The sequence below is a fragment of the Ips typographus genome, linkage group LG2 (assembly GCF_016097725.1).
Source record: "Ips typographus isolate SLU linkage group LG2, UJ_Ityp_2.0, whole genome shotgun sequence".
Classification (NCBI taxonomy): domain Eukaryota; kingdom Metazoa; phylum Arthropoda; class Insecta; order Coleoptera; family Curculionidae; genus Ips; species Ips typographus.
Window position 1 is genome coordinate 23,120,518 of NC_138423.1, and position 26,218 is coordinate 23,146,735.

Genomic DNA, 26,218 nt, shown 5'->3' on the forward strand with positions numbered 1-26,218 from the left:
GAACAGGTTAAAATCCAAATTGACGCTTTTATAAGAAAAATAAAAATTGATAATAGTTTGCTGGAAACCAATGACCATATGAATTTTCTACATTGAGAAAGACCAAAAATTTGCAATTAGTTTGAGATTTTGTCAAAATAATTTTCGTCTAAGAATGGGCTCAAAAATAGTTACTTTATTATAGAAGAGTGACAATACTCTTTATTTTATTCTACGTTACGGCGGAATGATATACTTACCTCCCCTTGACCCATCTGATAGTGTTTTAAACGGAAACAATCCGCTGAAAGACGTTTTATTTAACCACAACTTAACATTTTCTTTTTATAAATCAAATCAGTTACTCATCATCGTAAACTCTTATTATCTAAAAGAAAAATGAACGGATAGGATCCTCCCACTCCTACACTTTCTTCTACTCTCTTCGGAAAATGTTTATTATATAACACAATTGAAAATGTCTGCACTTTAAAAAAAAAAAACGAACAGCAGATTAAGGTTTAGTTCGGATTGAATTAAGGCAACTTGACCAGTGTTGTTTGATTTTTGACATCTCACACACACATATCCATATTTTCAGAAATTTGTACAAAAAAACACTGTAAATTTTTGTTATTTTTTTATCGGCGTGGTGGCGGTCAACACTTCTTTGCTCGCTTGCTGCGCGTTTTTGATGCACTTTTTTAAAATTAATTGCATGGTCAAAGTCTTTTTAAGCGACGTACGTGTACACTTTTCGGTCTTCCGGCGTTCTGGCCAAGTATTCTCGTTCTATCAGACCTTCGATCCGTTTCTTGATGATGACCGGCGAGGGAAGGAAGCGACTGCGCAACTGTTCGGTCACTTCGGTCACTAGGATGTTGTGCGGCATGCGTTTGCGCGATTTCATAATTCGCACGATGGCCGCTTCAATTTCGTGTTTTCGATCTTCATCAACCTGAAAATTTTTTCGATGTAGTGCATATTTATTAAAACATACTGAAAACCAAACAACCAATTTCTACAGTTAACGCGAACAAAATACGATTTTCTGGAACAATTTACCTTGCTGCGTGTTTCTCTCCGTTCCGGTTCGCTTTCCCCTTTAGCAGCAACAGTTTGGATTTTCACTCGGTGCAATTTGGAGGTGAAAGAATCGTTCACTTGAAACTCGTGACTCGACTCGATTTCCTTCGTTTTCGGTGTTTTAATTAATACACGCTGCGTCGCTTTGCCCATCGCCAATGATTGCAACGCCCTGATAAGATCTCTGAAATTTACGACAAATTAAAGTTTAAATATCTGCAATTTCTACTTCAACAGATTCAGATTTCAGAATACAAATTATGTCCCTTAAGAATTAAGAAAAGAAAAACACTATTTTTGAATTACTCTTATGCATTACCTACTGCTCTTAATTAAAAATTTGTAAAAGTATCCCAAAAATGTAAACCAGTTTGAAACTTTGTTTAGGACGAATAAAATGTATGGTCGATTACAGCAAACCACTATTTTTTGCACATTTGGCAACGCAGCAGGTTTCAATTTTACTATGTTTAAGCGAACAAATAAAAGCAAACAAAACTTTTAAACGAAAAAAAATTTTGGTTTTCTTAAGAATACAGGATGTCTTTGAACTTTTGAGTTGCATTATAACACGTTCTGCTATATTTGCCTGCAAAAAATTGACAAAAATGTCATATCGCGGGTAAGTTAAGGTGGATTCATAGTTTTGTTTCCGTAAAACATAATTATATAAAACGAGAAACATAAAAATAAGCCTTTCAATTCGTAGTTTTGCCGTAAATCCGTAAAATGTAATAAATGACTTGTAACTTGGCAGCCAATATTGTCAGAAAAAAATAGGTTGAGTGGTTTATTTGGTGATATTTTTGTTTACATTTTTAGTGACTTTGGGATTTTTATTTAAAATGGATTTTGACGATGCTTTTATAGTGGCGGATGTTGGATTTTTTTGTTGTGCGTTACTAAAGAAAAGAAGGAGAAAAATTCGTCTGGAAAAAACCAGGAAAATTAGTAAAAAAAATTCAAATTAAACCATATTTTTTGTCAATGAAATCTAAAGACAAAGCCCAGTTTTTCAATAATAAGTGATAAAAACGCAATTTGTCAGATGCAATAAATGCTGAGCAACGTTTGGCTATTACATTACACTAAGAACAGTAAGAGAACTATCTAAGTTGGAGTAAATAAAAGTATGCGATTTTTGTGTTTAACGGAGTTACGCTGTTTTTGTTTACGTTTCAAACTTGTAAGCATTACAATGAAATGGGATATGATATTTCTTTGGCATGAACACCGGGACATGCCGGGATCCAGGGTAACGAAATAACGGATACTCTGGCAAACATTGGGAGGGGTTTTAACATTCCAAAGAAGGTGTTTGTAAGCTCAAACGATATATTTAATATTGTGAAAAATAATATTATAGAGCAGCATAAAAAAGAATGGTCGCGAGATTGTAGGGAATAAAGGATCGTTTTACAGAGGTATTCAGAACCATTTCTCTCAAATTCGTTGGTTCGATAAAATTCCGTACAAAAACCGAAGGCAAATTACCACGATTATTCGGTCATTGTTGTACAAAACTTCATTTATTTAAAATTAAAGTTAAGGATGATCCTTTTTGTGATTGTGGACAGATTGAAGATTTAAACCATATCTTTTTTGAGTGTCCCATTAATCAAATAGATGATTTCAATGTTTATAGTCAGTTAATCAAAGTGGGTGTTACTGCACCATTGAAGTTGTTTTAGGAAAGCCAAATGCAGAGATCATTGACATTATCAATAAATTTCTCAATATCAATAAAATTAAATTGTGACGTGTGTTGTTGGGAAATTTTGTGTTTTTGTTTTGTTGTAGATAAAAACTTTTTCCTGTACCTGTCGGTCCTGTGTGGTTTTTTTGGGATAATACAGCCAAGAAGTAAAAGAAGAAAGTAAGCCAAGAACCACCTGAAGAACACCATAAAAACGCAGAAAATTCACAGCACTAAAAACTACTTAATCAAAAAGCTCTAGAGAACCAGGAGCTTTGAGCTATCTGGCTCTCTTTTCGTATTGAGCTGACAAATACCCTAGTTGGTAACGCCAATAAACCGAGCAAAAAAACAAAGCATTACAATTTTTTGTTTTAATTTTACGTTTTTATGTTTTACAAAAACAGAATTATGAATCCACCTTAAGTGGCATCCATTATTAAGTAAGACACAGCTGATTGTGACAAAACAAAAATTATTTGGCATCCGCTACCTGATAGGACGTTGTTCAGAACTTTCAGAGACACTCTGTATATATGCCTTCATGTGAATCATCTACATTTACGATATTACAACTTACCGTTCGGGAATATCAGATTCGTTTAATATTTCTTCGTACGTCAGTTTATCGTGATTGTTGAACAGCATCAGCACGACCATCTGGTAAGTGGACACCTGGATGATGTGCTTTCGGGGCCCGTTGTTCTTCGAAGTACTGCCCACGCTCGTCGACGACGAGCAGGCGCCCTCGTTGTCCTCTTTCCGCGGACCGTAGAACACGGCATTGAGATCGGCGTTTCCTAATTGCGGTTGCAACGTCAATTGACGCCCGCTGTGCTTTGCCAGATAAAACCTAACGAATGTAATTCATGTCAGTAGTTAATAAACAAAAAAAGTAAATCAGTCAAAACTTAATCAACTTACCTTCTAAAGCACTCAAATGCCGCCAAAGGTGCGGCTGGAATATGACATTTAGGAGTTGCACTTTGCGTAGGCCAAAATCCGGTAGTCAGCACGCGCATAAATAAGTCGACACCACCCAAATTGGCCTAAAAACCATCTAAATTATCTACAACCCCTAACTACTTTTAACAACTATTAGATGTACGCTCATCTTAAAATGACGCTGTTACTTTTTGTGTTTTCATGTATGTTTTTTGTAGTTACAGGAAATGTATTGTGACCATAATTAGAAATAAAGAAGACTAACTAACTAACTATTGCTTACATCAGTTTTAGTCACGTGCTCTTTAAATTCCTCCATAATCGTATTGGACACCGTCATATCTTTAAACATTCCTTCCAGTTTTGATGTGAACTGACAACCGCACTCGGTCTACAATTTCACTGTTTGTAAAACATTTGATTAGTTAGGCAGGTTGCTTTGATTACCTTCAATTTGGAAATCATATTTTTCTCCCAGTCGTCACTAACTGATTTATTAAGGAGCAACCGTTTCGCTAAATGTTGTTTGTAGTAACGTTCAAACACGTCTTTTTCCTGCAGAAACCGGAATAGTACCATTGACTTGTCAAGAACTAACTCAATGTCTTGTTCGGACATCTGAAATTACGGTTCATGTTAGTTTTACTACCAAGTAGATCCCATACATCACTCACCCCTTTAACACCTTTTTTCAATTTATCATCAATAAACAGTGACAAATACTCTGGCGATTTCGGGTTAAGGTTGAGAAAATGTTCAAAATCTGAGGCGATCATTTGCTTGAAAATTTTGTCCTTGTTAAAGGAATTGTTTAAAAAGTGATCAAATCCATCCTTCAAATCCAACAAAGACTGAACGAACGTAATCGCGTTGGTTCCTTGGTGTTCCTCTTCCTGAACTAAAGCTTTTCCTTGTTCCCTCAGATAGTGACTGACGCAATCCGCCATGGTTTTCAGACCGTCGTTCACTCTTCCGAATATTTTGTACATACAAGCGAGATCGTCGGTTTTTTGATGTTTTAACATATGAACTACCCCTGAGTTTTCCATCTGGAAATAACAAATTTATTTCTAGGTTGTGTTAGTTCATGTAAAAGGATAAAATCTAAAATTGATTACACTCTTTACAGAACAAAATAAAACATACTTCTACAATAGTCTTCATGTGTTTTTTAATAAGTTCCTCCTCAACCACTTCAACGATTCTGGGTTCGGTGGATTCATCCAAATAATGCTTGGCCCTGTCCGATTCTTCATTTATTCGGGCCTCGACTTTTTTGATATATACAGATGCACTATTTTCACCCAGGAATTTTTGACTTTCGACCTAAAAATGTCCGGCGTAAATTATTTGCATAAACATAAATCAATTAGTACCTTGTAAAATTCTGCGGATTGTTGCAAAAAAGGCCATTCAAAGTCCTCTTCGTATACGGTTCGAGAGTTAATACCCAACACCATCAGCATTTGGCACGCGTTTTTTATCGAAATACGATCGACTTTTTCGCCCCGCCTTTCTCGCATCACCATTTCTAATAAGGTTTCACGTAAATGGTCTCGAATACAACCATGCCGAACGACCTGATGTAATAATAAAAAGTCATATCATTGTCATTTGCACATCTTTCAAGCCCCTTACCTGATCTCGAAAAATAATTAATCCTAGATTATAAACATTATCGACATCGTTTTGTTGCACGTACACCCGGTCCATGTACATCAATATATCCCTGATCATTACCATGGACGTTTGATGATCATTCCAGGCTTGATTTAAAGTCATTAAAAAATTATTGTGTAGGGATTTTAGAACATCATCCCGCACCTTAAAAGAACAAAAAAATACTTGATTTGCCTTTATCACTTTACTGTACAGAACATTTTAAAAAGAAAACTGCAGAATAATAGCCTCAAAACTCAACGTCAACAATACAATCTATTTTGAAAAAGAACTGAATGACTTACCTTAAGTTCTAAATGCTGAGTAACAACCTCTTTAAGACCAGTATAAAGTCTTTCGCCGTGCTTATGTAAAACCATAGTGTAAGCATTCCTATACAACTCTTCAAAACTGAGACCAGAATTGTTCTTCTTCTGGATTTCCTGTATTGCATTCTTCAGCAATGCCCATATGCTTTCCACATACCGCTCATCCATAGTCATCTACAGAACAAGAAAATGATGGTATAAAATGAAACTAATGTTTGTGTGTGGGTAATGATAGTAACAGTGAGATAAGTACATCATCACCAGGAGGATCCCATTTCGTTGAGTAGTCGGATTGTCCGCTCATTCTAAGGCTAAAATCTAGCACATTGTAGATAATAATTAGAAACAGTGTAAAATGACACAAACAGTAATTTTTTGATAGGTTTTTAAAAGCCAAATAAATGACATATTATGACTTTCTTCATTGTTACATTTTTCTAACCTTTCTCAATAAAAAAGCATATTTGTAACCTATCTTTATTAAAAAAATATACAACAGGGTGAGTGTTATTTTGATGAACAGAAACAGTTTCATATCAAGCAAGAACTACACAGCATTTTTACACCTTATTTGTTGGATATTTCTCTGCTAATATTAATACCTATTTCCTTCCAGTTTAATAACTAATGTTTCAATAGTCTCAAGTTATAAATAAATTGTTTGGAGAGAATAATTCCCAAAATGTTCTTGTTTGTTGTACAGCTTAAAGCTTGTTTAACAAATTCTTACCCCCATTTGCACCATCTTACTTTAAGCCAAACTTAAGTGTGGTTCAGACTGTGAACAATACAAGTGAAAAATGATACACTCTGATGGTGCACCAGGCAGTTAATGGAGTAAAGCTATAGGTTTTTATTTATATCAAAATAAATAGTTAAGAAATAAAATACAGGCCCTGTGAATAAAAAAAAACTAATACTAATAGCTGATTGCAAATACCTACATATTTGTATGTTAGCTTAAGCTAAGTTGGAATCTGAATGTGGTAGTTCAAATTCACAATTGCAAAATGTCACAGTTAAAACAGAACTCAAACTAGCATATTTTCTAGATAGCAAATATGTGGCTGGGATCCCCAAAAATGAATACAATATTTATTATCTTGAAATACTGTAGCTATCACTTTAGCCAACACCCAATTTAAAAATAAAAAAGCAACAAACCCCATTAGTTGCACATTTTTATTTCAATGTGTATTAAATATTTTCTTATATTTAAGATGATACATCCTTAATAATTAATTGATTCTAAATGAACCCACATTTCAATTTAGGAATTAACCCAGAAAGTAACAAAGTATACAATACATTTTCATCATTTACTCCTTAATGCATATCAATTAGTCATTTTGATGATTAAGTCTGGACTGTGAATGTGTAGATAGATAGCATGCAAAACAGTGAAAAGACACAGTCCAAACTTGGCATAAATTTAAATAAACCCTCAAAATGAGTTGGAAGGATGAATTGATGATGTTCTGTCAATTCTGTTATACCAGGTATCCAAGAAAATCCTAGTTTAATTTTTGAACACCTTGCACACTCACATTGTAAAAAATAGACATTTTGTCAACTTAAATAAATGCTCTGAACTGATTTATACATTGATAAAAATCTATTACTATTACATTTTATACTTTTTTGAGAGTGGCAACATGTCAATTTTGGCTATCCAAATTCATGAAACTTAAATAGCTATAATAGGTAATTAAAGATTAGGTAATTTATATGTGCAAAAGCAAGAATTGTAGAAAAACTTACTGGAAACGCACGGATCCTCATTTTGCCTTCCTTTTTGGCCAGGCCACCACTTTTCATAGTTGACATACCTAGTTCCCAAATTTTTGCCTTGCTTTTCCCTTTTTGTACAAGGTCCTTTAAATGTTCATTACTGTTCAACAAAGGATAAACAAAGGCGACGAGATCCAGTGGTGCATTGTTTCTAAAGGGCCGCAGACAGGTCTCTAGCTAAGCAAATTAGCACGGAAAAAATAAATAATTAATAGTTTATTTAAGTTAAGAAAGATTGTCTTGTTTTTTAACAACACTGACGGACATATTTCCTGACACTAGTGAGTGACGTTTAACATAACCGGGATGCACTTTCACTTTAATTAAATTTATATTTAATTGGGGAACCTTGGCAACGAGTGCAGGCTACGTTAATTAAATTCTACGGTAAATTGAACGAAACAAAGGATAATGAAAAATTGCATGAAATATCATTAGATTTTCGTAATTTTTAGTAATAATTTTTAAAAAGACAACTAGGAAGCAAGTAACACAACTCGTTTACTGTCATACTGTCAAATACTGACAATTGACAGTTCAGCTGATTGTGATTAAAATGACATGTAGCTGATGGTTGTGTTTTGAGTGAACACTCCAAACATTCTGATCAAACATTAATTAAATAATGATGATTAAAATAACGCGTTAATTAACAAGGTGACACCATTATTTATAACGTTTTTCTTTTTATCGCCTTTTATTTATGACTCTTATGAGGAAGAATGTACATAAGTGCTGCAAAAAGTGTAATCAGGGTAAAATAGTGTAATTATTCGCACCGCACAACCACACACGTTTATCATGACGTCATTCTGTCATTTGTTAATCTGACAGTGACGTTTAACATTTGGTACCGATTTTGTCCGTTTCGGATGTTGTTCACATACCGTCAGCCAGTTCACAAAAGGGTGCGCCGACTGGCAAAAAATGTTGTGTTGTGTCTTGAAAATACGCTGTATTGTTTTCCCTGGAACCGTTTAGTAAGGGCCCATTATGTGAACTGAATTTTCTTTTATGTTTTAAGCGATTGCTGTAATTATCGTTAGTGTAGTTTAGGCCGGCGACTCGAACAAATTCGGTGAAAAGTGAGTGAACTTTTAAATTACAATCAAAATGGCGCATCAAATGCCTCCGTCGGTCAACTGTTCTTTGGACGATATCGACTTAACAGCTTTAAAGGTAATTACATTAATTTAGGGGTCTCTTATCACCATATTCACCTGTAGTGACCCACCCTTAACACCATGAAATTTATACTGTTAAGGGTTGAAAAATCATAACAGTATCTTGCCTTTTGGGGGCCACTGTACTCACAGTCAATATAAACTTTTTTTAATTTACTTTTACAGGATCCAGCAGGAATCTTTGAACTCATAGAAGTAGTTGGAAATGGAACTTATGGACAGGTTTACAAGGTAAAATTATCTCTAATTCCTTGCATTGTTTACAATTTGATTTCACTCATTCATTCTTAGAGAATGTGTCATCTATTGTTACCTGGGAATAAGATTTGTTCAGTTACCCAGTTGTATGGTCATAAAGGATTTTCACATATAGATAATTTATATCATTATATCAATCTATTTTCACTGAGAGGATCATTGTTTTTAAACTGACATCAAGAGGACAGTGATTGTTGTTCAAATCCAGTTTTTTATTAGATTGGTTAATAATCTTAAAACTTTGACATTTCTGTAATTATCATAATTATATTGATAATAATGGTTTCATCTGTAAAGTATCATTGAAATAGTGCTTATCAATATCAACAGCAGTTTGCTATAAAACTTATCAGTGACTACTATGTCTAATCTAGGTAATATACAAGAAGTCTAGAGATTTATGACTAATCAAGAAAGTTGCTTGTGATTTTTAGCACAGACATTTTAATAAAAAGTCTGTGCTTTGTTTATTTACAGATATGAGATAATAGAAAGAGAGCAGGTCATGTAAACATTGACAATACTGAAATAGCTCTAATATATTTTGATTAAACAGCTTACTTCAGTTACATCCAAACAAGTTTGAAATACAATATGTTTGTCACCTAATTGAATTGTAAAATGAAATTGTAAACCTGGATTTACACAGCAACACAATATAAAAACATAAACAGTATGGGTGTGTCTAACCAGACAAAATAAGCAACAGTCATTCAAGGGAAATAAATCATTTTGATTGGTTATGCTAGATTTATAGATTGACACAACAAACAGAAGTTGTTTATTTTTCTAGGATGCCCTTAGTTGTTTAGTTTGATTGGTTAGACACTTCAGACATAAGATTTGTTTTGTTTTAAGCTAATCCTGCTTGAAGACTGCAAATCAAAAAACAACCAACTAATTTCATCTTGGATTTGATAGTCAAGTAAACTAGTATTTTGTCAAAGTGTTACGAAACTTTAGAGTTGACATGAACTTATTATGAAAACATTATCATAAGCCACAATGTTATTGTAAATATTATTTTGATTGTGGATATGTTGAAGATTATGTAACTTTTTCCCCGTTTGCTGATAAAATGTAGTCTTCTTAACAGGGGTTGATGTCTTAAAGCTTTTCTCTATAACTTCAGTTTTTGTTAAATTGGATAACTGGAGGGACATTTTATAGTTTCCTGGGTGAGAATGCATATAATTTGTACTGTCTAAATAGGCATTATTTGAACAGCATCATAAATCACAATAAGTGTATTGCAGACTTTTATTTCTTGTATTTTATATTGGTTAGTCAAGGAATTTTTTGGTTGTAAGCCTTGGCAAATACTCAATTTTCTTAAAGAAATTCTCTTCAGTCCACTTTCTCAGTATAATGTGGCTAAATGAATGACATAATTAACTTTTATTAAAACTCACTTTCAAGCTGCCACAAGATGATTTAACTGTTCCTTCACCTAATCATTTCAAAAAAATTGACTGACATTCTGAAAATCAAGATTTTTATCTGTTTAAATTTATGGAGGCCACTCCTTACAAAATTAAAGCTTTTGTCTGAAAACCTGTTTAATTCCCTGAAATTTACGATCTTAATATGATTTAACTGCAAATCTAGGTAGGCACTTTTTTGATTTACAGGGTAGACACACCAAAACTGGTCAACTCGCCGCCATTAAGGTTATGGACGTTACCGAGGATGAAGAGGAAGAAATCAAACTTGAAATAAATGTTTTAAAGAAATTTTCTAATCATCGCAACATTGCCACTTATTATGGCGCGTTTATTAAAAAATCACCTCCTGGTAAGAACATTTCTCAAAAGTCTTTACAGAAAAGAAGCACGTTGTTTATTTCTTTTACATTTTTTAAAGTCCAAGTAACTTTTTACAGGAAAAGATGATCAACTGTGGTTAGTTATGGAATATTGCGGGGCGGGTTCCGTAACCGATTTAGTTAAATCCACTAAAGGCCAATCACTGAAAGAAGAGTGGATTGCCTACATTTGCAGGGAAATTTTACGGGGTTTATCATATTTACACTCCAACAAAGTGATACATCGCGACATCAAAGGCCAGAACGTTTTGCTGACCGATAACGCTGAAGTAAAATTAGGTCAGTAAGAGGCAAAATCGGAGTTTGAGCAATTAACAGCCGTGAGGGGTTTTGCAGTGGATTTTGGTGTTTCGGCCCAACTGGATCGCACCATAGGCAGACGTAACACGTTTATCGGTACTCCCTATTGGATGGCACCGGAAGTAATAGCCTGCGACGAAAATCCTGAAGCCACCTACGACAATCGCAGCGATTTGTGGTCATTGGGTATTACCGCTTTAGAAATGGCTGAATCGCAACCTCCTTTATGTGAATTGCATCCTATGAGGTAATATTTTGCTTAGATAAGACATTAATACCACCATCAATCTGGTGGCGATACCAACTGGAAAAATATTAACACTCTTTTAAAAACCAAGATAGAACAATATTGTTAAATTATATAAAGTTAATTTAACATTTTTTAGGGCGTTGTTTCTTATACCGAGAAATCCGCCGCCCAGATTGAAAAGCAAGAAATGGAACAAAAAATTCCATGGTTTTATTGAAACAGTCTTGGTCAAAGACTATCATGAGCGTCCTTACACTGAACAACTGCTCAAACACGCTTTTATCAAGTAAATCATCTTTTAATCAAGTTTCCCGGCAATTTTTTTTATTGTAATTGGTTGACAGAGATCAACCTACCGAACGTCAAGTGAGAATCCAGTTGAAAGACCACATAGACAGGTGTAAAAAGAGGAAGCAGGAGAAAGAGCGCGACGACTATCGGTATTCGGGATCGGAGAATGAGGAGGAGGAGCCTCAAGTGGCTGGTGAACCTAGTAGTATTATTCAGGCGCCAGGTGGCGACACATTACGTCGTAACTTCCAACAAATCCAAGAGGGCCGCACTCTTGTTGAACCACCTCCAAGGTAATTGTATTTCCCACTTGTTTTGGTTTGAGTGTTAATTTTTTTTTGGATTGTAGAAGTGGAAAGAACAAGGAGAGAGAGGAAATTCCAGAACCGGGACCACCAGCGCGACCGCCCATTCCTCAACGAATTATTGTTGTTCCTGAACCGGCCGCTCCACCCAGAAGGTAAGACATTCTAGATTGTAAAGAATTTACAGAGTCGTAAACAATTTATGATGGATTACACCAACCTATTTATTAACACTAGTTGGGTTTAAGGACAACTTAGATAAGCATTGTTTGGACTGTGATATTTTGTTCCTAATCTGTTACATTCAAATCTCAACTGAGCTTAAATTATTCTTTAATTGAACTATACAGAGTAGTCTTCCGAGACCGATTATGAAATCCGATTATGACCGATCGAAATAATTACAAATAATCGATCGATAAAGTTCTCGCAGGACTAGCTTGTATAAACTTGTTAATGGAAAACGTCATTAGTTTAGCAAAACACCTGAACTGTTACAAGTAAAATGAAACTATTAAACTTATTAATGTTTAAATAAAAAACCTAAAATTGAAAAACCTGGAACACTAACTTTTGGACTATCAAATACAGAGCTCGTAGAACATACTCAATTTCTTGGAATTCACTTGGATGAATTCCTAAACTGGTCAAATTATATTTTAGAGTTAAACAAAAGGCTTAGTTCAGTTTGCTATGGCATAGGAGTCACTGCGAAATACATGAATGAAAGAACATTAAAAATCCTATATTAGGCAAACTTTGAATCTGTGCTCAAGTATGGGATAATATTTTGGGGTTCTAATAGCTTAATGGAAAAAAATTTTGTTTTACAAAAACGAGCACTTAGAATAGTCAAGAAAATGGGATACAGGGAGAGCTGCAGGGGGGTTTTCAAAGCTAATGGCATTCTGACGGTGTGGGGACTATATATTTATGAATGTATAGTTTTCTTTTTCAAAAACAAAAGTATGTTTGATCTGGAGGTACATCATAGTTATAACACTCGAAGCGTAAATGTAAATTATCCGATACACAGATTAACTATAACCGAAAAAAATCCATATTATGCCTGTTTGAAGCTTTTTAATACATTACAAAATGATTTAAAATTAGAAAGAAATGAGAAACTTTTTAAAAGAAAGGTAAAACAGATGTTAATTAATTTAGAGCCATATTGTATCAGGGATTATGTAAGAGACCATTAGGTGTACGCTCATCTTAAAAGCTTTTTGTGTTTTCATGTATGTTTTTTGTAGTTACAGGAAATGTATTGTGACCATAATTAGAAATAAAGAAGACTAACTAACTAATACGTTTTTTACAGGCCTTTACCTCCTCCGCCGGATAATGACTTTGCCGCGTCAAGATCACAACCGCAACAACCTCAACGTAACTCTCAATCACAACAGCACATGTTCAAACCCATGGTAAGTTCGTGCACTTTAATATCCAAGTCACAGATTAGTATAGTCTGAAATCACTAAATTTCTTCAGTTTATTTGTGCTCATCGACACACTTTTACGTTTTATTTTTGCCTTTTTTTCCGTCTAATTTTTGCTCTTCTGTTTCTTTCATGTCCATTTTTCACATTTCACTGCAGACTCCTGCACGTAAACCTGAGGTATGTTGATTCGACAATTTTTTGCTTGACGCTTTTAATATTATTTATTGTTTGTTCAGTGAAGATACTACAAAACTTTTTTTGTGGAACTTGTGTTAGTTAGAGTCAATTTGGACGGTTTCTAAGCTCACTATTACGTATACGATAATGGAACACAAACAGGAGTTAAAGAAGAATGTTTTTTTGATTTTACTGAATTTCAGATGCTTTTTTTACTGGTGGAGTGTTTTTTTATACAAATATTTTAAGCTTGCTTATTGCTTTTTTTTAAGTTTTGTTTGGGTGTATTTAATGAAATGGGGGGTTTATAGGAATTGGACACTATTGCGGCTCATCTTAACGAGCTGGGTATGCAACAATCTTCCATTAATAACGGCGCTTCCAATCAACCGGAAGCTCCTCCTCGAAACAATAGGAATAACTCACGCACCCAGGTAAGTTAATGGTTTGTAAACAGCTTGGTATAGAGATAGATAGATTTAAAATAAGTCGTTAAAATAAATGATATTGACGATTTAATTTTTTTGACGTAGACATCAAATAACAATAACGTGTCGCCTCCGAGTACCTCGAATTCGGGCAACGATCGTTCGACTGACGTTCTCGTGGACAGCGAAAGCGACTCGGAGCCTGAAGATGGAGGAAGGGGAGCGAGGAACGATGGCACCCTATTGGCTAGCGATCCCCCAAAACCGCTGTAAGTTGTAATTTTTATTGTACTGTTTCTGCAGATTTGTTGTCAGAATAATATTCATCTAGCCTGTCTTGAACCAAATCAAAGAGAACTAAATTTGTTTGGTCAACTGCTGCAGTAAGTCAAGGTTGACTTTCAAATTTTGCATTTTATTTTTATGCAAATTACAGACAGAAAGGAAGGTGTGCAGCATCTTCGAGATTATTATTATTTCCTACATGATAGAGGCAGTGTATTAAATCTATAATTATAAAATTACGCTTCTACTGTATGTTCACATATTTACTGTACTAATCTATTTTATTTTCCCTTTATCTTTCATTTACGTTGACTTTTTATTTGAATTTTTACTTTATACAATTTATTTTGTCCTCTTTCTGTTATGGTTTATCTTTCGTTTCGTTTTTTTTTTGTTTTGTTAGTCCCGAGTTTTCTTACAGAGCCGGGTTACCTGGCGTGCCCGACGGTACCGCGAGCGTGTCCAGCGCAGGTGCACCGGCCGGCTCGGGAACCGGCGGCGCCCCCAATCGCCCCCTCCCTCCCACTCCGGACGACGAAGAATCTCAAGGTGACCGTACTCTAGTCCTTCGAAAGGTAAGTAAACCGGACCTTTGCTTCAACTTTTTATATTCTTTTAATTATTATCCGTGTGGCTTTTTTTTCCATGTTTCTTTTAAATTTTTTGCTTCCTAAGAGGCTGTTTTCTGATTCTGAACAAGCTGAAAGTGATCGTGATCGTAGTAGTTGTTTTTGTCATTTTTTTTTTAGTGAATCTCTTCTCTTGCATAATGTTATTAGGTGCGTAACCAAAACGGTATAACGAATAGGAACAATTTTAGGTTGACGTATTCTCGTATCTAAATTTTGTCTTTAAAAATGTTTATATTGTATTGTGTGATTGTAAGGGCGTTTTGTGGTTTGTTGAAAAGAAATACTAGTATTACACTACATTGTACAGTGTAATTAACTTATTTCATGATTTAACAAAAAACAGCCTCTTAAATGCTATTTAACATCCGAATGGCAGCAGCCGGCAACAAAATTGGACGTAGACGAGGCGACCTTATTGAAAGACTGGGACTTTGACAAGTTTTTCCCGACACGAAAAAGTGCGGAACAATCGACGCCGAAACCGAACGTCAAAAATGACAAATCGTCGAAACCGGGCCATCGTCGTAACGATAGCGATTCGAAAGTGAATCCCTTCTTTCGGGGATTCCGCAGAGAGAATTCCGACTTTTTCCCGTTGAGTTCCCGGCATAGCGCCATCGATATCGATCAGAAAGCTCGTCCAAGCAATATTTTCAGTAACAGGCGTGGTTCGGACGTGGCCATTACCAAAAAATCGACCGGAGAACCCGTTCTTATGGATTGGAAGAGAACGGAGGTTCCTCCGTCTGTATCTAGAACCAAGAAAACGGACGGCATCAGGTGTGTCTCGTCTATTTTAGACCAATTCAATGTGCATGTTTTGTTTTTGAACCGTTTAAGTTAACAGGAAGACAAGTGCAAGGTATAAGTTTAGTCCATGGAACTAACATATTTTTTTTATTATATTGTAATTTACAAAATACAGGGTGATTCAATTTTAATTTAATAAACTAGAGCCTACTCAATACAATATTATTGTTGTGATTTAACAAAATATGGTTCTCTAATTTTATTAGACATTACAAAAAAAAATGTAGCGCGCTGTTTATTCAAAGTTAACTGGTCGTATTTCCGGAAATAACGTATGTTTTCAAAAGTGAAATATTGGGTTTCACCATTAATCAACTACTCACTGTTTTCCTGCTAATTTAATTGAAACAAACCTGCACTCTGAATCTTACGTGCGTCTGTACCACACAAAGCAGTTACTTGCGACCACGACGGGAAAAAACTGAATCGGACATAGTGCTAAGACACTCGGAGGCGCGGCGCAGTATTAGGGAAACGTTGGAGGCACGCAGAAAAGAGGTAGAAACGCAATTTGCCAAAGAGGCGGACTTTATCAGGAGAAGGAATTCCAAGCCGATTGAAATTCACAGTCTTAACGTGTCAAACATATCTGCCGGATCTCAATCGATCGATGGGGACGAATTCTCTTTTATTCAGGTAACTCTATTGGCTTTTCCTCTGGTGTTTTTTTTACGGGTGCATATTTAGTAGTTTTCATTCATTTGACCATTTTACTAATATTATAATCGTCATCCTTCATGTAATATTATAATAAAACCTTTTCCAGTTTAAACTAAAATTCAAATGAGAAGTATTGTATGAATGTAGATGTTTTTTAGCTTTTAAAAGTATACACAAGCTTGGTTAAGTGTCAATGCAACAATTTAACTAAATCAGTTTGTGAGAGTCACTTAACAAAGTTTGTTTCTAAGCTAGTTAATCACTTGTTATAGGTATTTTAATGAGTATTAATAATCTTAGGTGTTAGCTTAGTCTAGTTATAACAATTTAGCTATTTAATAAGAAGTGCTTTTATTAACATTTTGTGATTTGGTAAACTTACGCTTGTACTAACTGTAAACATCGGCGGTGACAATTTGTGCGGGGAATAAAAAAATAACGAGTTTACGTGTATCAACATTCTCAAGCTTTGACTTTATACTGTATTTTTAATTATTTATAACATTCTTGTGGAGCTGTTAGATGTAGCATTTTCTTCTTATGCTTTTGTGGATAATACCGAAACAATTTCATCTCAATCTAATCAATTTTTCTTTAAAGAATACCAAAAAAAAAGAGAATTTCGATCGACATCGATTTGAATGAGCATGTTTCTGTGAACGAGGCATGGAACTGGATTACTACTGCAGGGCTGCTGCCATTTTACCATTATAATCATTTTTGTAATTTGTGTTTTAGAGTGTGTTTGCTTTATTGTTTTTCACTTTTCCTATTTTTTTGTGTTTTGTTTGTGTGTGCATTTGTAGTTTTTTTTGATCTCAAATCGTTCAGTGTTTCCGTTTTGGTTGTTTTTCGCTCTTAGTTAATTGTTTTATGAGCTTTGGACTGTATACAGGCAAGGAGATTTGAAACTTATTTATAGGAATTCAGTGATGACAATTGTCACTTAGACATGTCTTTTCTTCTTACCACTGATTTCCTATGAATAATTTTGAAATTTTTCTTTACCTGTAGAAACCAATATCCGTTAAAGCTTCATATTCAAAAATTTAGATGAGATATAATCACAACTTTTGATTATTTCTTTCAAATTTTTTATACAGTATTCTTGGCTTACTGGCTAGCAATTTAAAAAAACAAATTTTAATACTGTTCCAGCAAGATTGACTGTCTTTGTTGTGCCTTAACAGATTATAGCTGTTTTACACTTTTACGACTATAGTAAACCACATCGAATTTCAGAATGGAAGAAGTGCGGATCATTCAAGGCAAAGCAGTGTCTTACCCGATTTGCTGAGTCAAGCAAGCGGGAGCCCTGGAACGCCCTCTTCTAGAGATAAATCGCAAAGCGAAGAGGTGGGTTTGTACGGTTTATTCAAATTGTTATTCGTATCATTATCGTACCGATTTTAGCACAAAAATTGGTTTGTGGATTATGTATTCAATCACAATGCGGAGTAACTTTTGATAAGAATTTTTTACCAACAAATCCACAACCCAGTCAGTTCAGTTGCTTTCCTGTAAAGTAGCTTCCATTAATTTGCATCATTCGCTTCGAGGTGTGTTCTATAGATCGTTGATGCGCTGTTGCTGTTAGAACGGGAATTTTCCGATAATGTTACCCATTATTTTTTATATCATAGAAACCAGTGCAATTAACTTTCTGCTTTTTGAGGAATTCTCCCTTCCACTTTGAAATTAAAGAATATAGGTTCAAAGTTTGAAATTTTAGAAATTATTTTATTTAATTCGAATTTTTTGGTAAAAACTACAATCCCGATCTAAGAGTAAACCAACGTTAACTTAACTAACGGAATTAAGAGCCAGTTTTAGTTAAATTCCTTCAACGTGGACATACAACTACGATTACGAAAAATGATTAATCTTTTCCAGCTTAAATTTGTTAGGAAGCGAATCCAAATCTAAAAAGACTAATTTCAATGTTGACATTTGCTAATACATTAATATAGCCTGTACGAACATGTTTCTATCCTTTTCTTTGTAAACGGTCATTATTTCAACTATTGACACACAAAGGAAAATCACATAATCCCATTAGTAGAATTATTACCGTTTACACTGAACCACTCTGTTGTTTATTGTTGATAATAATAATTAATTGTCTTTCTCTTTGGTTTGTGCCTCTAACGAGTGACGTCTGTAACTCCCTGTATATCTTAAAAATGTAAGTATGATCCTTTAAATGTTTTGTGTAGTGTTTGGGTTTCATTTTTTTTTTGTCGCCACTTTGTTCCATCATTTGCTTGTTCATGTGGTTTTCGTCGTAATAATTGATTGAATTTGAATTTTAGCTTTAGTTAACATGGTTTAAGTAAAAATCATTTTTATATTATACATAATTTTACTACTACACCATTTAAACATGTAGTTTAGAAAATATCACTTGGATTTTAGAATCTATAACTTGTATTTCATTATCGTAAATTTGGTTTTAGAAAACGTAAGTTGTATTTCAGAAAAGGTTACTTGTATTTTAGAACGCGTTATTTCAATTTCAGATTTTTTTGTGTTTCTATATGGTTATTAGTTTATTGTTTTTTTTTTAATATCACTTTAAGCAAAAAAAACCCGCCCATCGAGAGTATTAATTTATATAACATATACAGGGTGTCCCATAACTATATGACAATCTCTCGGTGGCATGCAGGGGAGGTCAAAATAATACGATTTGTTCATATAATTTTTTTTTAAAGTCACTCTTAAGGGAAATATTGAGCCCCAAAGAACTGCCTTCCAATTAACGTTTTTGACCGTAACTTTTGAAACACTTTGTATATTGTAATGATTATTGGGTTTAATGTTTTATCGAAAGAGACCTTCTATTTGACATGAAAACCAGGTATCTCGTCTTCGAAAGGCAGAAACTAACTGGACCTAAGACACAATTTGCTAAAACGCCATTAATGGATACTGTTGACATTTTTATCGAAAAATTGTACTCTTCCTTTATTTCGATAAAATGAACGGATTTCGAGATAAATCGATTTTTCATTGAACTGCTTAAACCACAATGTTATTAAAAATATTCGTTAAACTATTTACTTTTTTTGCTCAACTTTAATTTTCCAAATTACAAATAACCACGTCTAAAATCCAACTGCTCTTTTCTATAATACAAGTGACTAATCTGAAATACAAATTGCAATTTCGAAAATCAAAGTTATTATTCTAAAATTGAAAGTACCTTTTCTGAAATACAAGTGATATTTTTTAAATCCATCTTATGGTTTTTAAAATTCAGCTGACGCTTTCTAAACTACATGTGTAAATGGTGTAGAAATAATATATCATTTTGATGGTTTTAGCTTTATGATAGAGTATAATTAATACGCATTTGAATTTTCTGTGACAAGTTTAACGTACAGCAAAAGATATGGATTACACCACTGTATAAATCCAGTTTAACTAAACTGACAGTTACATCACCATTGTCCCATCATGGGTAAAATTGTGAGGTTTCTAGCTTTACATTGAATTTTTTTTAAAGTCGGCTTTTAGAGTGATTTTAAAAATAGCTTCCACTTTCTTATGTTGCCAAATTTTATACAGGTGTGGTAAATCCAAAACCGACCATAGGAAAACCGCGTAACGGACAGAGAAACGTACATTATGGCATGCGCGGGACTAAGACAGAAAACGAAAAAAATATCAAGTAGGCCATATTTTCAGCGCGCTGTTGCCAAACGCCAAGTATCACTCAAATACCGTCGACAAAATAACTTGGCGTTTGGCAACAGCGCGCTGAAAACATGGCCTACTTGATATTTTTTTCGTTTTCTGTCTTTGTCCCGCTCATTTAATTATCTACGTTTCTCTGCCCGTTACGCGGTTTTCCTATGGTCGGTTTTGGATTTACCACACCTGTATAGCGTGTATATTACACTAATTTCATAGCCGTTACTCTTACAGTTTAGCTGTAAATGGGAATTAATTCCTTTTAAAATTGATGATGATTGACTTTCACTCCGGTGGATTGACATTACAGCGTTGATTAATAATTTTAAAATGTCCATGGCCCCGTTCGTTTTTCTGTGGTTTGGAGAGCGTATAATGACGTAATTTGACAACTGGTCAGATAATAAGATTTTTTGGGCTACGTCACATTCGCTCTGCTCACTTCATAGAGTGTCAGAACAAACGGGACCTTATTTTGTACAAATGAGAAAGATCTAGCCAATATTACGAGTAGTATTAGTTGTCAAATGTGTAACTGCTGATAGTAAAATAGACTGTCAAGTCTTTTCACTCATTTCATAAATTATTTAGTGTTTGTAATGCCTGCATGTTATGCATGATTGTTATAGGAATTTTATTTCATTATGTTGTAGCCACTAATATGAGTTTAACCTTTCATTTTTTTGTGAGTAAATTAAAGACCTGCATAGACTGCAACGAAACCGGTCTGAAGTCTGCTAGAATTATAAATAAAGTGATTGTTGGTTTAGAACTAATGTTTTTCTCGAAAGAGTATAATAAAAAGAGCAAATCAGTCTGAGGATGAAAAGCATTAAATACTGATGAAATTGGTAAATCGTTGAATGTAACTTAGCATTTTAACCTGACTAACACACAATCTATAATTTGTAACATTACTGTGGTCTTGGCTTTAACCTACCAGAACCGTATTATTTATAAGTGTCTGATTTACGTTACAGTATCGGTCCGAACACGCTAATCCGCCATTTATGCACGCTAACGCGCTTGCTTTACAACAGAAGCAGCGCTCCTTTTTGGCGTTTGGGTTCGGTGCCAATTCGCAGCCTTCGAGAAGAGAATCTCACGTCAATGTTAACGTCACACCCACATCACACGACATCTCTTCGGACACGCCCGAGATTCGCAAGTACAAGAAACGGTTCAACAGTGAAATACTGTGCGCTTCTTTGTGGGGTAAGTTTCATTTAATAGGATGTAGGACACAATTTAAAAAAATCAAAAGCGTTTGACGAAGGCAGTTGGAGAAAGAAAAAAATGATGATTTTATGTTAGTGGTCGAAAATAACAGTGCAATTTGTTAGTCAAACTTTGCTAGATAACATTTGGCTTGTTTTAGGTGTGAATCTCTTAATCGGTACCGAACACGGACTAATGTTGCTAGACCGTAGTGGACAAGGTAAAGTGTATCAACTCATATCCAGACGACGTTTCCAACAAATGGAAGTGTTGGAGGGACAGAATATCTTAGTTACTATATCAGGCAAGAAGAATAGAGTTCGCGTGTATTATCTCAGTTGGCTGAAAAGTAAAATACTGAGAACGGACGGTGTAAGCGATGTGAGTATATGACGTGATGTTTTTTTTAACTTATCATTTTGACGTGTTGTTTTTGATTACAGCAAGTTGAAAGACGAAACGGTTGGATTAACGTGGGCGATCTGCAAGGTGCTGTACATTTTAAAATAGTCAAATATGAACGGATCAAGTTCTTAGTGATAGCGCTTAGGGATAGTATAGAAATTTATGCTTGGGCGCCGAAACCGTATCATAAGTTTATGGCATTCAAATCGTTCTGTGATCTGACGTTCCGGCCGCTTTTGGTCGATTTAACCGTCGAGGAGGGCACTAGACTAAAAGTAATTTACGGCAGCTCTGACGGGTTCCATGCCGTCGACCTCGACTCGGCCAGCGTCTACGATATTTATCTTCCCAAACTCGTGAGTACTTTAAAAAATCAATCAATTCAAACAAATGACCAAATGTTATTTCAGATACAAAACGGAATCACACCTCATTGTATAGTTACGTTGCCGAATAGTAACGGAATGCAGCTGTTACTCTGCTACGACAACGAAGGCGTTTATGTAAATACTTACGGTAGAGTCTCAAAGAACATGCTACTACAGGTGAGTTTCTATGATCTTGAGTATTACGAAGATTAGAATAGATTATTAAGTATTGAGTTTCTATTTATTAGAAATAGTAATTTTTAGAAAACAGGCCAAATATTACAATGATGTGTCAATGATGAACCAAATGTTTGAAAACCTTTACCAACTTATTTTTTCACTCTAAGCAGTACTTTTTCAGAATTGACATAAAATATGTCAATCTGTTATCAAACTTTTGATACATGTTTTGATTATTTTAAATCAAACACCCTGTATTTTACGTGCTCAATTTTAAACTGTTCACGCGGAATGAGTTTACCCGTGCGTCACGAAGGCTACGTCATTTATAATCATATGAATCAAATCAAGTTTTCGTCAACAAACCTGTTGTGTTCATATTATAGAAAAGGGCGTGTCTAAAGCTTCGTCACGTTTAAAATTTTGCGAGTATTGTCAGTCAGAAAGTAGAGAACTTTGGCTGCAAATTTGCACTAAAACAACCTTATACCAAAGCAAATCAAAAATATCTTGACCAAAATAACATTTTTTATTTATGAGATGTCTAAATTTGAAACCTAATTTATTTACCAAAATTCGCAGAGATGTATCACCAATATGTAGTATTTCTTTAACTTTAAGCTCTTGATTTAGGTTCTGGATGGTTACATGTTTCTCTAAAATAAATACAACAAATTAAAAATTCAATAACACATTCTGAGTGATGCTGTAGTATCTCATATCTCATTTTCAGGTTGCAATCCACTTATTTTATTTTAAACCCGCTGAAAAACATTTTAGACGCTTATTTTATTTTTCTATGAATTTATTATTAATATGTTTCAAGAAATTTTTATGAAAAATCTATAATGCAACCCAAAAATCTCAGTCTTTGGAAACAATGAAATGTTAATAGATGTTTATTACAAAAGTAGATATATTTTACTATTATTAACATACTATCGTTGTACATATCATATAATGTATTTCGAACATCCATTTTAATGTTTTCAGATAAATCAGTGATCTTGGCCAGTGGATAACGTCTCGATATACGTTTTCTAGGTGAAGAAATCATAAGATTACTTGCTTGTTTTTACCGAATCGAATAAACAGTTTTGCGGGAAATTTTCAAAGCAACTACAACCTTCTAGTATCAAAAAAATGCATCAGTAAGAATATGTAAAGTCTTAAAATTTCTTTTTTTCTTCCTGAACAGATGATAAAGCTTCTAAAGGTCCTCCATTGGTTTTTTCCAATTCAAAATATTCACAAAGGTTAAGAATTAACTGCTGTGCTTGTCTGTGGAGAATTTTCCCAGGCATTTTTTAAAAAAATACTGTAATAGTAAGTAATTCCGAATTTAGGAAAAACCAAATGGCTAAATAAAAACCATAATAGACACTCCCACTTTTTTTTCAAACAGGTTAGTAATTGTGCCAATTTTGGGTAGATCGTGACAGCCGACATAAAAAAAAAATAAAAATATTAATAATAATATTATGAAAGTACTTACAGAATGTTAAAAGCGTAGAAACAATGGCTCTTAAAAGAACTGTGGTGGTGTGGTAAATAGAAAACTTTATAAATGATTAACAACACAAAGAAACGGAAAAGAATTAATAGTAAACAAATCAAATAAATTTCGATGGTTGTCAAACTCACAATGACTGAAATAGAAACGCTAATCAGTAAATGTTTTTTTTGGATGCGCGGGAGAAAGACAGAAAACGAAAAAAATATCAAGTAGGCCATATTTTCAGCGCGCTGTTTATTAGTTTCTAGGGAATCAGAAAAAAACTGCAACTTTGCTGATTTAAATTAGGCTCACAGGTCAAAATCGTTACCCTGTACAATTTTTTATCTATGATCAACACAGAAATTCATTCAACTCTAACTTTGAGTTATGTAATGAGAGATTTTATCGTACTAGTGTGGTACAATCGCTTATCATGTAACTCAGAGTGAGCTGTGAAATAAATCAGTCGTAGATAAAACAATATTTGTTTTTGTAGTGATTTAGAGAGAACTTGTTCTTTTAAAATGAGATATCGTAAAAAGACGATTGTCAATTAGAAATTTGAGTTTTTTTTGTGAAAGTCATTAAATTGTAATTATTGGACTGTTGCACATTATTATTTAGCAAATATTTATAAAATAACACATATTATTACTATGTAAATATTTTGTTTTAGTGGGGTGAAATGCCCACATCAGTGGCGTACATCGGCACCGGCCAGATAATGGGCTGGGGCAACAAGGCGATCGAAATCCGATCGGTCGAATCCGGTCATTTGGACGGCGTGTTCATGCACAAAAAGGCGCAACGTCTCAAATTCCTCTGCGAACGTAACGATAAAGTGTTTTTCTCTAGCGCGAAAAGCGGCTCATCCTGTCAAATCTACTTTATGACCCTTAACAAGCCCGGCATGGCCAACTGGTAACGTTTTTGTAGCATTTTATGGGTTCTTTTACTGTTGGAAAGGCCAATTTTTTTTGTATTTAGTGATCAAAGTAACTGCCACCTTCATACACATACACTTTTTGTATATACAGGGTGAAAATGTGCAGCTCAGTCTTCAACACTTCCACTTTGTATTATTATTATTTTTCCAGTAGTATGGGTTCTATGATGGGACTGACTGACTGACTAATATATTATGGCATTTAACACATTTTATTCAGACAGATTAGTTTTATTAAATAAAACTTGGTTTAAGTAAAATCTAATTTCGATAGAAACTAGATTTCATATAAACTAAACTAGTCTTCAACAATGACGGTTCTAAAACGTATATACAGGGTGGCACACCCAGAGAAAACAAATCTATATTTGGTAACTTTCTAAATAGGTTTTGTGCATTTTATGGTGTTTGGTATTCAAAATAACTTACAGTCAATTACTAATAACGAAAGTCATAACTTGCATTGCCATTCTATTTTCCTTTTTACTTAATGAGTGAGGTACTATGTATACAAATATGGAGATTTCAAAATTCATAGGAGGTCGACAAAGATGGAAAAAAACATTTTTAAGTGACGTGTGTCAGTTTGCTACAACGGATGTCGTAATTTGACATTGGGTGACAAGAAATCAATTAGACTTTCTGATAACTGATCAGGTGACCAACTGTAAAATAACGTCACATGCTCCGTTTACTCCTACAAAAAGGTTTACACTACATTACTTAAACAAAGTCAGCCACATACCACCAACACTATAGCAATTGGTGTAGTGGGAAGATTATTTACGATTAAGATTAGACATATTTTTACGTTTTAACAACCATGTGCATTTATAATATTTATTGTGGTTAAGTTTTTTGGTGGTGCCAACCGTTGTAATAATATTAATAACAATTATGTACGCTCACACTCTTATTACTATGTAGATAAACCGATTTTTTTAAAATTGAATAACAAGTAAATAAAGACTAGGGAACTATATGGCTGTAATATAGTTCCACCCAGTCAACTCCGTATATTATGTATATACACTTTTGCAGAACTTAATAATATTCCCTCTTAACACTTTAGCTAGATAAGAAATGGTTGCTCGGTTAGTTGCTAGGTTATCATGTACAGGGGAGCCTTTATGAACTGGCCACTCACCCTTATAACTTAGCCTAACTGAGTGAATTTTTTGTATTTTTAAATTTTTAGGTCGGTCAAGATTTTATACTAAATAAATTATACGTTTAGTATCATTTTATATTCTATTAAAAAAATTTATATGTTATATATTATATTTTCGTGCAATTTAAGACTGTTTAGCTACTTTTTTTTTAACTCTGGCGAGTAGTTTATCTAATAACCATGCTATACCATATTACCCCCCCCCCTATATAATTTGATAATAAATGTGAAATAGAGTCTAGATTTACTTATATTTCGGTTAATTACATTATATGCCCGTGTAATCTTTAATTTTCATTTTTTTAATATTATTTCCAAAGAAATGTTATCAGTGTGATTTTTTTTAATATAGAGAATTACTATTGTATGAATTTTATTTTTACCAATACCCCTAAAATTTG

General features: G+C 34.1%; 2 protein-coding genes across 15 annotated transcripts; one reads left to right on the forward strand and one right to left on the reverse strand.

Annotated features, from left to right (window-relative positions):
- Positions 1-279: 279 nt before the first annotated feature.
- Positions 280-7,999, reverse strand: Cul3 (cullin 3). Of its 2 annotated transcripts, none has more exons than XM_081972617.1 (12): positions 7,456-7,999; positions 5,671-5,868; positions 5,345-5,530; positions 5,083-5,286; positions 4,853-5,032; positions 4,381-4,755; positions 4,154-4,324; positions 3,990-4,097; positions 3,686-3,810; positions 3,342-3,614; positions 1,045-1,249; positions 280-937 (listed from the first exon to the last, which is right to left on the reverse strand). In XM_081972617.1, the coding sequence occupies exons 1-12, from the start codon at positions 7,519-7,521 to the stop codon at positions 713-715; spliced, it is 2,316 nt and encodes a 771-aa protein (XP_081828743.1). In that variant the 5' UTR covers positions 7,522-7,999; the 3' UTR covers positions 280-712. The 2 variants fall into 2 exon arrangements, with proteins under 2 accessions (XP_081828743.1, XP_081828745.1); XM_081972619.1 differs by lacking the exon at positions 7,456-7,999 and adding an exon at positions 5,948-6,105.
- A 340-nt stretch (positions 8,000-8,339) lies between these two features.
- msn (serine/threonine-protein kinase msn) lies at positions 8,340-26,182 on the forward strand. Of its 13 annotated transcripts, none has more exons than XM_081972584.1 (21): positions 8,340-8,664; positions 8,835-8,900; positions 10,559-10,721; positions 10,810-11,031; positions 11,089-11,299; positions 11,439-11,588; positions 11,647-11,886; positions 11,943-12,053; positions 13,223-13,325; positions 13,500-13,520; positions 13,832-13,954; positions 14,054-14,217; positions 14,637-14,808; positions 15,209-15,645; positions 16,068-16,311; positions 17,578-17,691; positions 21,012-21,246; positions 21,410-21,630; positions 21,693-22,010; positions 22,065-22,199; positions 24,377-26,182. In XM_081972584.1, exons 1-21 carry the CDS (start codon positions 8,599-8,601, stop codon positions 24,623-24,625), a joined length of 3,765 nt encoding a protein of 1,254 aa, XP_081828710.1. In that variant the 5' UTR covers positions 8,340-8,598; the 3' UTR covers positions 24,626-26,182. The 13 variants fall into 13 exon arrangements, with proteins under 13 accessions (XP_081828710.1, XP_081828717.1, XP_081828711.1 ...); XM_081972591.1 differs by having other exon boundaries at positions 21,072-21,246; XM_081972585.1 differs by having other exon boundaries at positions 16,071-16,311.
- The last annotated feature ends 36 nt before the right edge of the window (positions 26,183-26,218 follow it).

Bases quoted from the DNA above. Each gene is read 5' to 3' on its own strand.
- Cul3 (XM_081972617.1), bottom strand. From the start codon at position 7,521: ATGTCAACTATGAAAAGTGGTGGCCTGGCCAAAAAGGAAGGCAAAATG. The intron at 5,869-7,455 runs GTAAGTTTTTCT...CTTGTTCTGTAG, and splicing joins TGAGGATCCGTGCGTTTCCA to ATGACTATGGATGAGCGGTA. The intron at 3,615-3,685 runs GTAAGTTGATTA...TACATTCGTTAG, and splicing joins GCATTTGAGTGCTTTAGAAG to GTTTTATCTGGCAAAGCACA.
- msn (XM_081972584.1), top strand. From the start codon at position 8,599: ATGGCGCATCAAATGCCTCCGTCGGTCAACTGTTCTTTGGACGATATC. The intron at 13,326-13,499 runs GTAAGTTCGTGC...ATTTCACTGCAG, and splicing joins AGCACATGTTCAAACCCATG to ACTCCTGCACGTAAACCTGA. The intron at 21,247-21,409 runs GTAAGTTTCATT...GGCTTGTTTTAG, and splicing joins ACTGTGCGCTTCTTTGTGGG to GTGTGAATCTCTTAATCGGT.